We start from the raw sequence: 13,286 nt of genomic DNA on the forward strand, positions 1-13,286 counted from the left end.
AGGTCTTTTAGTGTTATTTCACTCTCAGACCAGTCATATACCTTCCAAAAATACCTCCTCCTTCATCCTCTTTTCACTATCACTACTACTTACAACTTACTTACAATGCATGAGATTAATACAATAAGCACAATACCAAAAGCACAGTTTCAGTTTAACACAAGCCAATGACAGCTTTTAAAAGGCATGTAAGAACACTGCTTTTGAAGTGAATCTAAACTACAACAGTTTAAATTGCAACAAGTGCCAATGGAGGGAACTGCAATGGAATATCAAAGCACCCCCTTACACTGCATAGACTCTCCTGTACCCCCAATATATTCTCCTTAACCCTCCCCAAAGATTTTCCCATACTGTACATTTAACCATCCCCCCCCCCCCCACGGCCAACAACAATAGCACCCTTGCTCCAGGGCATGGGTGAGGTTAGCAGACAGGAGAAGAGAGAATATTATCCCAACAATAGCATCGCTGTCTCTATCAGCTGTGGAGATTACCGTCAGGTGTTCGGTTACCTGTTTTTTTCCCCACCCCTCTTCTGCAAAAGAGCATTTATACCAATACTTTTACATCAAACGCTGTCCAGATTTCTCGGAAAGCAGGTAGGATGCATTTCTTATTTTACGTTAATGAGTCCTGATCGCTGTATTACATACACTGCCAATTTATCCACTCTGTCTGCTCAGACCTGGGAAAGCAGCTCTTGTTTTCTTGTGTTCTAACGATGTGGTGGAATTCTTAGAATTACAGCACTGCCATATGCCAGAGAAGCTCTATTCACTGGCATATTCTCAATAGGGGACCGCTCACTTCAGAGAGTCTCAAACTTTAGGTTGTCTGTAGCTCATGACTAAAAAAAGTGAGATGGAATTGTAAATGGAATAATGATGAATTCAGAGACACGGTGGAATGAAGCGTGTGGCCTGATTTCACCCCGCTGAGGTTCAGAGCCCTGTGGAAAGCCAGCACCTGAGGCTGTAACTGTATGAGGGGGATGACTGTGAAGACTGAAGTGATTCCATTTCCATAGCTACATCTACAAATAAAACACATTAACGCTTTGCTGTAAAATTATGGTGAATTAATGCCACAGATTGTTGATAAAAACACGTATCTACAACATGAACAAAACAACCAAGAGAAAGGATGGAAGGGAATATAGTTCAGTAACATCAGGTCACTTCCCACTTCTGTTGAAACTTCTAAACCTCTGTTGAATTCTTTGAAACTTCTACTGAACTCGTTCTTACTTCTTTTTACTTTTTTAAAATTGTATTGGCTTAATAGGTGTTGTATTTGCCATGTTATTATTATATGTTCTATTTGCTTATCCCAAGTCATGCACATAACTTGCAATTGTTGTCCATTGAGATGGGTGGATATTTACTGAGGTGCTTCAGTTAAGTACCTTTCCCAAAGGTACAACAGCAGTGGATCATGAAGGAATCATGCTGGCAGGCTTTGGGCACCAAACCCTGCTCCTTCCCACTACACCACACTGCTGCCATGTTCTTTATAAGAGTATATATTTGATACATATCATACTTAACAAAAATACTGCCATGCATCACTACAGGAGATGAAAGTAACACGACAGTGATGTGTGGATTGGAACACACACAGCAGTGGTCACGGAGAGTGAACTCAAGAGACATGTGCGGTTACGTGCACAGTTCCCTACAGAATAGTGCGGTTTTATTATTTTTTGTTTGTTTTTTGTTCCCACACCTTTGCAAATAAAGCAGAGAAGGAGGAAGGAGGTGGCTTCTGGTGTTGTTTGAGAAGAATGACCCGGGCCCCTCGGGCCCTGCGTCTGACGTGAAGTTTGCAGAAGAACAATGTTCCGTGTTTACCGGACAGGTCGCGTTTCACTGGCAGCCTCGTTCTCTTTCAGAGACCTGCCCGGCAACATGCAGAGTCACTCTGACCCTCAGAAAAAAAACGCTTTCATTCCCTTAGGGAAAGAAATGGCAAAATAAAAACTATAATGACTACAACATTTCATACATGACAAAAATACAATGTGTAACCTGTATCAATCTCTCTGATATTGTTAGGGTTTTTGCAATGACGTGTACATTTACTCATTTACACTTGTTCAATGGGCAGACACAATAGAGATTTATACAAAGTGAATTCAAATGAAAAGTGCATTTTTTTCCATTTTGTTAATGCATTCATTCATTCTCATTAGTCAGTATTTTTCCAGAGCCCAACCTCGAGTGACAGACAATGGAACCAAGTCCTTTGTGTGAAGTAGAAATTTAATAGCATTATAATAGCATTATAATTAATAGCATAATTTAATAACTTTAAAATTTCAGTTTCTCCCTTCTGTTTCTCTCTCTCCTCTCTGTCCCCCAAATTCAAATGCTTTCTAGGCATGGCTGTTTCAGTAATAAGAGTAAAAAAAAAGAAATCATTAATCAATCATGTGTACAACAGTACAGTCAGCTCAATAATGTCAAACAAGCAGACAGATTAACAAAAACATTTTAAAATATATAACGATAACTCTGTGAACAGTGATGTTGAATGTGTGTGGGTTGTCCCTCCCGTTATGGTACACTGACACAAGTTTGCAGCAAGCATTTCTGTCCCTCTCTCTCTCCGAAAAGAAAGGTCAACCGATCATTATCATCCAGTTCTTTAAAATTTAGAATGATTCTGGTAAATCTTTAGAAACAGTAAGTCCTTATGAATATCTGATTTTTCACATTGAATGAAAGGGCATCTCTGTCTCAAATTCAGCTGTCACAGAGTGACCATGTAGTCTTTCTTCTTTTGGTAGCCATGATTTTTAGAGCCTTGATATAAGGGCTTGGTTTAAGATGCATCCAGAATATAAGTGCCTTTTTAACATTGATTATCAGTGGGAATCAGTGAAACTCTGCCCTGCTTGCATTTGCTGGTGTCTTTCTTTGGATGTTAAAGTTGTATGTGTAAACTTTTACTGAATTCCGTATACAGGGCTTCTACTGGATGTTAGTCCCATCGAGTGTAGTTGTGCTGAGTTGGACCCTGTCCTTCATTTCTGTGTAAAGCAATGGGCAGAATGACACTATCAAAGATCTTAGACCAGATTCTAACTGGTATATTGATTTGGTGGAATTCTTGTCACATAGTATGGATATGGGACATGGGTATGGTAGAAAGTATGGATGACTTTTCCACTGCCAGATCAAAGGTTCCTGAAGATTTTCAGTCCCAGGTCATTTGTTATCAGGGCCCAGTTCTCACAGTACATGGTACCGCAGGCCCATGCTACTGTAACCCCTGTTGAGTGGTGACAGCAGCACCAGGTCATCCACATAAAACAGGAGTTTAACTGTTGTGTTGTTTAGGGTGAGGCCAGGAGCTGCAGATTGTTCCAGTAATACTGCCAACTCATTGATGTAAACATTGAACGAAGCTGGACTCAAAACGCATCCCTGTCTCACGTCATGCCCTTGAGTGACGACATCAGTTTGCTTACTGCCGCTTTGTAATCCATGTGTTGTTGACATACAGTATATTGATTTGACATATCTCCTCTCTTTCTCTCCCTCCTTACTCTGTCACACTTCCTCTCCTCTTCTTCCTTCACTCTATTTCTTTCTCTCCCTGCCTCTCTCTCTGTCCCTCTTCCTCTTTCTCTCTCTGCCTTTCTCTCACTCCTCTACCTGCCTCTCGTTCTCTCCTCTCTCTCGTTTTCCCTTCTCTCTCCGTTGGTTCACACAGCCATGTCCATCCAGCCCATAGTGACGGTGCAGCCGGGGGTGGTTTACGCTTCGGTGCATGTAAAGAGTGAAGCATGGGGCAGTGACATGTGTGACTGCTGTGAGGACATGGGCATCTGTGAGTGACTGTGCTCCTGTCAGCACAGAGAACACTTTCTGCTCGCATGACTCTTTCTCTCACACACACCTCCTGTTATTCCCATCCCGTACTCCCACTATACCCGCATTAACCACCCAACCTCACGAAGACAGAAAGACCTGTACTCACCGACCCCCCAACACACACACACACACTCGCATACACAGAACTTCCCATGGTGTAGTTAGTCGGAGAACATATTATACCAACAATTATATGACAGCATGTATTTTTCTGTGTGCATGTGTGTGGTTGTGTCTGTACATCTGTGTGTGTGTGTGTGAATGTGCATGCATGCGTGCTTGCTCTCCTAGGCTGTTTGGGATTTTGGTGTCCCTGGTGTCTCATGTGTAAGACTTCACGAGAGTTTGGAGAGTGTCTCTGTCTCCCCCTGCTGGACACCTTTTGTGGTGGAATGGTTCGCCCTGTTTCTCTCTCCATCAGGAGCACCATGAGGGAGAGGTACCACATTCAGGTAAAAACTCAAAAATAATAACTGCTACCAAAATCAGGAAAATCATCAGTATTCCTCTCTGCATGACATACATGTGCTTATATAAGTGCATATTGAGCATACAGACTCAGTGAGATTGTTCACTGGAAAATATTGACAAATAAACAATTTTATTAGTTCATAAATTCCAGTCATCAATGCATTCATCTACACCAATGCATTAATATTACCTTTTAGACATATTAATATGCTGCTTTGTGTGACACTTGTCCTGTCTGTCTGCCATCCTGTCTATGTTCTTCCATCTCTCTCCCTATCTCCTTTGTGTATCTGTCTCTCCTGTCTGTCTGTCTCTGTCCTCTGTGTGTCTGTCTCTCTTGTCTCTCTGTCTGCCTGCCTCCTTTGTCTGGCTGTCTGTCTGTCTCTCCCCATCTGTCTGTCTGTCTGCCCTGACTGTCTGATCGTCTGTCTCCTTTGTGCACCTGCTTGTCTGTCTGTGCGATGGCCGTCTGCCCGTCTGTCTGTCTCTCCCTGCAGGGGACGATGTGTGATGACTGCTGTGTGGTTACCTGCTGCACCTGCTGCGCCTGGTGCCAGATGGCCCGAGAGATAAAGAGGCGTCGCCGCCCTCTCGTCCTGGCCCCGTCCGCCCCCCTGCCGCCCGGCCTGCACCCCCCTCACCCCCTGCAGCCCATGCCCGCCGGGCTGTACCCTCAGGTGCCACAGTGACACTGCCAGCCAGACCCCTCCCCGCCCGTCACGTCAGCGCTGCCACTGACACGCCTGTCCTAATCCCAGAGAATTCAAGTCCAAATGATTTCACTGATTAATCATGAATTATCATGAACAATCCATGTGAAAGTCCTCTTTCAATACTCCACTGAATGTGTCTACAATATGCTGTACATACCACAGTGACTGTCAGTCTATGACAATGATAATAAAAACGTAAATGATTTTATTCATGTATGGTGTCTTTGCTGTAAGTGGTGTCCACTCCACCAAGGGAACATTCAAGTGCTATCCAGGCCCCGTCCCATTTTTACTCTATGGGTAATTCCACGTCAAATCGACAGATTTTAGAAAATTTTCCCGACTGACCGTCTTGCATTTGCTTCATACTTGATGTAAATAATGTCATTGTACCCAACAACTAGTGTGCAAAATCTTCGGCTTGCATCTTCTTTCGTTTCTGAGATATGGAGGCTTTAAAAAGGGTTCGTGGCATGCAAAAAATGAGTGTTGCTGAAAAATCACAAAGTTCCATAAGTCATTACTTTTGAACTATTCATGCTAGATGCTTTAAATTTTCAGGTATTGTTCTACACTATTAGATGTCTTTAACCTGTAAAATAGTTTGCCCACAGTTGTATATTTGCCAAGTCATAGCTTGCTGAATATTGTATTAAAAAATTCTTTCATGCTTTGGAGCACTATATCCTCACACTGAACCACATCAAATCTTTTAAATGTTCATATATAATACTCATGTTATAGCCCTTTCTTAGCAACTAGGTGCATGCTTGAAAGAAATCAAAATTTCTGACTTAAGAGGCATTAAAAATGGAAAAAAAGATTTCATACCTATATTTCAAGTGCATATTGCCTGTGTATGACAAAGTCTACCATAAAAACAGGTTCGATCCCCTCCGGGACGCTAACCTAACCCACAATTACCTCAATAAATATCCTGCTGTATAAATAAAAGAACTGGAACCTATGTCGCTTTGGATAAAAGCGTCCGATAAATGTAAATGCACAAAATATGAAGTTGGTACCTTGAACCAAACTATATTATCAAACACGCCAGGTTTACTACAAACGGAAATTCTGCAAAATCCAGTTCTACAATTCAACTAATTGCAATATCACGAAATTGAAAGCCTTGTGTCTAAGTAGCCATCTTACCTGGCCTTTGACCCGGATGTTTAAATGTTTACATGTTTTAAAAATCAGTCTGTTTTACTTAGCTGACTGTCAGCCTGAGGTAAAACAAAAAGCTAATGTTATGTTATCTTAACCAGGTTGACTACACCGCCATCTTCTTTCTTTCTTTCTTTCTTCTTCTTTCCCGGGGAATTCTTCTTCTTCGGTTATTCGGGCTCCAGCTGACTTATGGGATAGCGTGGTAAACGGAAGTAGTAGGTCATCTGGGGACCGTTCGACTACATCTAAATGCCTACTAAGTATTCGGACACCCTACGGATTGTGATGTACTGCTTTTTGAGTACTATATAGTATGGAAGTATGAGTATTCGGATGCAGCCCACGACTTTGGTTCCTACCACTTCAACAACGTCAAGATGGAAGAGCAGCTCATCACTGCGGTCTCCAACAACCCTGAACTATACAACTGCACTCACCAAGCATACAAGGACAAAAATCGAAAACGTGGTGCCTGGGTCCGTATTTCTGAGATCATTGGCATTCCCCGTGAGTATACATTTATGTACGTTTATTTATAGCTACATATGCAAAGTTCATTATGTGGGTTAGCTAGCAAATCCGGGCATATGTTTCTGCTAGCTAACGTCTGTTCCCATTCAATAAGTTATGCTACCAGCTAGGTTCTGCAAAATAATAAGTGAATCATTTGAAACTTTGAACTAAACGGACGAATTCGTAACATTAATTCATTTTACTGCATTGCCTTTTTCCAATGAGCAAGCAGAACATTTGGTTATTGAACTGTACATTCATGCTGGCTAGCTAACGTTAGCTAAAATCTTCGCTCCAGCTCTTTAGCTAGATGTCTGCTACTTCCTAGCTATTTGGAAACCTGACAAGTTGCAAACTGCAAGTACAATTAAAAAACATTGTTGTAAGTAATTGTGCACGGGGGGGGGGGGGGGGGGGGGGGGGGGTACTAAACATTCATGCATGATAACTGGGAGATATTGTGTACTGCAAGATGCCTAACGTTTGCATATCACCGTGACTTGGTGCGCAGTTTATTACATTCACGCATGAATGTAATAAACTGCGCACTAAAAAAGTCAGCTTTTATGTTTTGTGTATGGTTTCCACATGTTGTTAATAAAGAATTCAGTTCTATTTTATCATGTTTTTTTAACACGTTTTTGTTTCTTCTTGTAGCTGACGACTGCAGAAAAAAATGGAAGAATCTTCGCGACACGTATCGACGGGAAATGGCTAAAGAACAGGAGCGGGGCAGAAGTGGTGCCGCGGCCACAACGCAGCGACCATGGCGCTACTCTGCCATTATGGGGTTCCTCAACCCCTTCCTGGAGTCACGGCCAAATAGTGGCAACATGGAAAGTGTTGGGAACCCCATGATTGTACAGGAGGACAGTGACACAGTGGGTCCAGCAGCTAGGCAGGAGTGTAAGGAGGAGCCACAGCACCATGCTCTCTCCTGTTCCTCCAACTCCACCTCACCCGCAGCCTGGCATTCAACCCCTACCCCAACCCCAACCCCTGCCCCAACCCCTGCCTTGCCCTCCACCTTGACCCCTAGATTTTCCTCCAGGACAGCAGTGTCCACCCCCACCAGGCCACCACTGAAGAGGTTCAGGGAGGACTCATTTGAGAGGCACCTGCTGGAGACATTTGAGCGTGCAGCCAATAGAACTGAGGATTCGGATGAACTCTTCCTCCGCAGCCTCCTCCCAATGCTTAGGCCATTAAAGACAAGGAGGAAGGAGGAGTTGAAAATGGCCATGCACCGCCTTGTCTTTGATGCCTATTGTAGGCAAGAAGAGGAGGAGGCTGAATTGTTAAATACACACTAGTTCAAAGCAGGGTAGGGCTGGGCAATATAGCCTTCACCATATAACGAATAGTTGTTGTAGTTTTTTTGTTAATTTTGTTATCACTTGTATCCAGTGGTGGCTGGTGAGCTCTAGTTTATGCTAATTTTGTAACACAAGAAAAATATAATGTGAAACATGTGTGAGAAATCTTTGGGATTACTTGCCACTTAATTATTCAAATTGCCATCCTTTGTCAATTAATAATCTCATGCTGTAGCTTTCGCAATAGCACACAAATCTCTAGGGCTGTATCGAATGCCATTTTTTGTCATTCGAATTTTAGCCAACCTTTTTAGAACTAAACTTCGAATGTCTGTGACGTGACGTCATTGTTTTGGCCTGTTGTTTCAGCATTTATTAAGTGACCAAATGAATGTAACAAACAGTTCTGTTAAAAGTTCAACCAGTATTGGCTTTAGTGGTCGGCATCATTCCTGTGCGATTTCGTCACATTCATTCCGTAAACTGCTGACTCACGGAACGTATTGGACCAAAGCCCTTTCGTACATATCATACCTTCAGTAATATATCCTATGAGCGTGATTAATTTTGTAGGCTACTTAAGCAAAACATTGATGTCTACGAAAGTTCAAGCAGCCTTTTGCTTTCGTGGACGGAATGCCTTCTGTAACTGCGGAGTCACGGAATATATTGTGCTAAATCCCTTTCGTGCACATCATACTTTCAGTAATATAGCAAAACAGTTAAGTGGACAAAATGAACATTCGATGGCACGGAATGATGATCGTACAGCGCATTCTGCATTTCGTGCCACAACAGCATAAATGCTGGCCTAGGACATCTATTGCGTGGACAGAATTACTTTTGTCCACAAAAAGTAAAGCACAACGGTCAATTCAGTGCACGACAGGAATCATCCGTTTTGTTTTCTGTGCACGAAAGTATTGTGCTCTTCAGTATTTCGTAGACACAGTGCTAACGCGTTTGTGTTTTTCGTGGACAAAACGCGTTACGGTGTCACATGGCTTCGTAATGAATTTATGCGTTTCGTGGCACAGAAGAAAAAAGGTCTGTTACACTTGGCGCCCCACAGTTTATTGGCTAAATTTCTTGTATTACAGTAGCAATAACCTTAAAACTGCAACTGAGCACCCATCCTAATAATCGAATGCTTAATTTCACAATCGAATGCCAGTTCAATGAACGAAGCTTCGAATTTTCCAGTACAGCCCTACAAATCTCATACAATCTGCGGTGTTTCGCGGGCATAATCTCTTATTCTAAGTACGCGGTTGGTGTCAATTATTCTGTGAATTATTTGTTTTATTGTTAATCAAGGAGGATAAAGTGGAACAGTTTGAAAGTAATGATAGATTTAAAGGTAGTTTTCCGCTTCCCCTGTTTCCACCTCACCAGCCGCCACTGCTTATTTCTGTATGTTGGTTAACTTACCTATTAGCTTTGAAAAACACATATCTTTTCACTCTTTATCTTTGTAGCCATGTGTTTCTATCTACCACATGGAAGCAGCATTGTGCTGTTGCTGTGATATCAACATTGAATAGACAGAGTGGCGTTTTTTCCCCCGGAAGCATTTCACGTGGCCTCGGAAAGCTGGAGGTGTGCTCCCTCATCAGGTATGACAAACGGGGAAAAAATACGGGAAGAAACCTAACGCCACATACCGGGGATCGCTGTCATTGCGCTACCAATACCTATTTGATATACTGCAATATCACCCAGCCCTAAAGCGGGGTACATCTGACAAGACTGTGAGGGGTGTTGGTAAGCTTATTTACCCTCGCACTCTTGTGAGGTGTACCCTGCATTCAGGGAATGTTCGGTTTTTTTGTAATCTGTTTCATTTATGCAATATTTTCATTGCATGTTTGATGTACTTCATTGTTCTTAAATACACACGCACCCACACAGACACCAGTTTAAAGCAGGGTACAGCTGACAAGGCTGTGAGGGGTGTTAGTAAGCTTATTTACCCTCACAGTATTGTCAGCTGTATCCTGCATTCAGGGAGCGAGTCTCTATTTAATAAATTAAGTTTTTGAATTATATGTTTATCAAACTGTTTATGAAATGTTTTTTACCAAAGTGAATTCTGCCTAATGATTCCTTAATAAAATTTGTACATTCATCCAATGCCATTGTCATTTTCTAAGTGATTTAAACCTTTGATTTTACACTACATGTAACCATTAATTTTATCTTTTTGCCAGGTCAGGTTTACCTGGGATATTGAATAAACATTATGCAATGTACATAATAATAAATTAAACTATGCAATATGTACTATAAATAATAGTTTCCTGTTATCATATCTATAACGCAAAGCTAAAAACAGCTCAGTGTGGTTTTGATATTCAAATGGGCTCTGTTTGAGAAATGAAGAGGGAAGACACAAAACTTTTACTCCCTCCTTTACATGCAGAGTTTTTGTAATAGCCAAGGTACCACAAAAACACTATATTTTCAATTACTTTGAGCACAGGTGTGTTTGTAAACTTTGGAATGTTTGAGATCATGTTACTTGTCATAAATGAATGGAATAAGCTTTTTGTATTAAATGTGGGTGGCTTTTAAAAGAGCCTTTGTTTGACTCTTAAAAGGGCCTTTGTTTTTCTTCAGGTTGCCGGTTGTCAGGACATGGCACCTTTTGCACAGAAGTAGGTGGCAAAGCTCTCCCTCACATGGATGGCCTCCTGTGCAGCATTGTTGCCTCCTGCTCTCCCGATGCTCTGGAGTGCAGAGGCCTCTCCCTCATCTGCTGGAACAAAAGCTGGGGCCCCGGTTCTTGTCCTTGACAAGAAATTGTGCAGAACGCAGGTTGCCTTCACACAGGCTTCTGCATTGGCAGGGCTGACGGCAATGACACAATGATACATTCGCCACTCGCGGGTGAGAATGCCAAATGTGTTCTTGACTACCGACCTTGCCCGTGAAAGCCTGTAGTTGAAGGGCTGGATACCTGGAAGGGGTCTCATCAGGTCACATCGGAGGGGGAAGGCTTCATCTGCGGCGGAGACGTGAGGCAGTAGCCCATGGTGCTCTGCTCCTGGCAACAGAGCATCCTCTGGGAGATCGAGGGTTCCGTCCCGGAGTGCCTGGCCAAAGAGATTGTTTGCCAGGGTCCCTCCATCGCTGGACCTCCCATAACTGCCGATGTCTATAATGCAGAAGCAATGTTTTGCATCCACAACTGCCAAAAGGACAATGGAAAATGTCCCTTTGTAGTTGTAGAAGAGTGACCCAGACTTGTTAGGGGCCTGGACCACCACATGTTTCCCATCGATACACCCCACACAGTTTGGAAAGTTCCAGTGATGGAGGAACTCAGTAGCAATCCTCCTCCAGTCATCCTTGGTGGGGTCTGGCATAACCTCAGCCACCAGAGAATCCCAAATGGCCCGCGCCACATCCTCCACCATCTCGCCCACTGTGCTATGCCCAACACAGTAGCTGAACGCAATAGTGTGGAATGAGTCCCCTGTGGCAAGATACCTGTCAAAACAAATATGCAGACAACATATACATCAATATTAAAAAAGGGAAAAATCAAGAACTCAGCATTAATGAGTTAATTAATTTTAGTGCCAAGACTTCTGATTTGTTCATTTTAGTGAAACGATTAGCCAGTCTTCTTTTCTACATAAAGATTTATCTGATTTTTGATTGGAAGAATGCAGTAAGTTAGTTTCTTGCTGCAAGGCAAGTGATAGTTAGCACAATGGCTAGGTATATCTCAACAGTTAACTTACCAGACCATGTTTGTCTGACGTTACCCAAGTTGCCAGATTGTCTGTGAAACATAATCTACATACACAATCCACACACTACATACAATTATTTATTTACCATCCACCACCACCAGTCCAGAGACTCTGGGGGAACCCATAACACTTCAAGAGCTTGAGAACGCTACAAAATCTCTTCAAAAAGGAAACTCTCCAGGCCTCGGATGGTATTCCACTGGAATTTTATTTAGCGATCTGGGACACTGTTGGCCCACTGATCTTTGATTGAATAAATTATGCCATCCAAAACGGAATGTTCCATAGAGATCAAAGGGTAGCTCTTACTTCTCTGTTATTAAAAAAGGATAAGGATCCCTTAGAATGTTTCAGTTTTCGACCAGTTTTTCTCCTTTGTACTGATGTGAAAATATTTGCTAAGTACTGTTGTCTAGAATAGAACCTTTATTAATAAATTAGTTCATTCGGATCAGACTGGTTTTGTTAAAGGGCGATTAGCAGCTGACATTAAGTAATTTGGCAGACACATTTCAGAATGCTTGTGCTGTATTTTCATTAGATGCAGAGAAGGCCTTTGACTGCCTTGAATGGGAATATATATGGATGATACTTGATGATTTTCAGTTTGGGTCTAAATTCATTGCTATGGTTAAAACACTATATACCTTTCCTAACGCATCTGTCTTAACTGGTTTCTGTCAGCCTGCTCCATTTGAATTGCAGAGAGGAACCAGGCAAAGATGTCCTCTTTACCCTCTGTTATTTGCCCTATCCCTTGAGCCCCTTGCACAAGCTATTCGACAAAGTCAGTCCATCTCTCCCATTACAGTATTAGGTTCTCATCATATTTCAATGTATGCTGATGATATCTTGCTTTACATCTCTAACCCTGCTGAGTCAATTCCTCATATTTTACAACTGTTTGAAGTTTTTCATAATTTCTCAGGTTATAAAATTAATTGGTCGAAATGGATATTGATGCCTCTTGACAGTAGATTAGGTCAAATTTCATTACCTCCCAACATTGCTGTCAAAATGAATTTGACCCCAAGCCCCCATTGCGGTCTCTGCAACATCAGCTCCACTGGCACATTTATGCTTGTTTTGGGAGAGTTACTGAGGAAACAGGAAAATGGCTGTCAGTGGCCATCCTTGTTTGCTACTGTGCCTTCCTGGTGCTGTGGCCTGTAAAGAAATTGCCAAAGACTGTGTTCTAAAGAAGATACCACTCTGAGGCAGGCTTATGCAGAAATGCCTTCGTGTTTTTATCAGTAAGATTTACGAAAGGGCAGTGATTTGCTGGACTTCGCGGTGAGCTGCAGATTCCGTGTGTAAGTTCACGCACCTGCCTGAGCTGGCAGGGCAGCAACAGATGTGTTCCAGTCTGGTGAAAAAAACCCGCCAGCAGGGGGCGACAGCAACATCAGAGTGAGTTATGAGAGTGAGTCCTACAGATTTGGCAAGTCACATTGATAC

At 42.4% G+C, this 13,286-nt stretch overlaps 2 protein-coding genes across 2 annotated transcripts; both read left to right on the forward strand.

The window, feature by feature from the left end:
- The first annotated feature begins 454 nt into the window (after positions 1 to 454).
- Positions 455 to 5,059, forward strand: LOC118791628 (cornifelin homolog). The gene is made up of 4 exons (XM_036549059.1): positions 455 to 602; positions 3,721 to 3,837; positions 4,173 to 4,333; positions 4,850 to 5,059. The coding sequence occupies exons 2-4, from the start codon at positions 3,723 to 3,725 to the stop codon at positions 5,039 to 5,041; spliced, it is 468 nt and encodes a 155-aa protein (XP_036404952.1). The 5' UTR covers positions 455 to 602; positions 3,721 to 3,722; the 3' UTR covers positions 5,042 to 5,059.
- Positions 5,060 to 6,444: 1,385 nt separating this feature from the next.
- On the forward strand, positions 6,445 to 8,165 carry LOC118791675 (transcription factor Adf-1-like). Its single transcript, XM_036549138.1, has 2 exons — positions 6,445 to 6,745; positions 7,409 to 8,165. The coding sequence occupies exons 1-2, from the start codon at positions 6,616 to 6,618 to the stop codon at positions 8,062 to 8,064; spliced, it is 786 nt and encodes a 261-aa protein (XP_036405031.1). The 5' UTR covers positions 6,445 to 6,615; the 3' UTR covers positions 8,065 to 8,165.
- The last annotated feature ends 5,121 nt before the right edge of the window (positions 8,166 to 13,286 follow it).

This window comes from Megalops cyprinoides, chromosome 16 (genome assembly GCF_013368585.1).
Source record: "Megalops cyprinoides isolate fMegCyp1 chromosome 16, fMegCyp1.pri, whole genome shotgun sequence".
NCBI lineage: Eukaryota > Metazoa > Chordata > Actinopteri > Elopiformes > Megalopidae > Megalops > Megalops cyprinoides.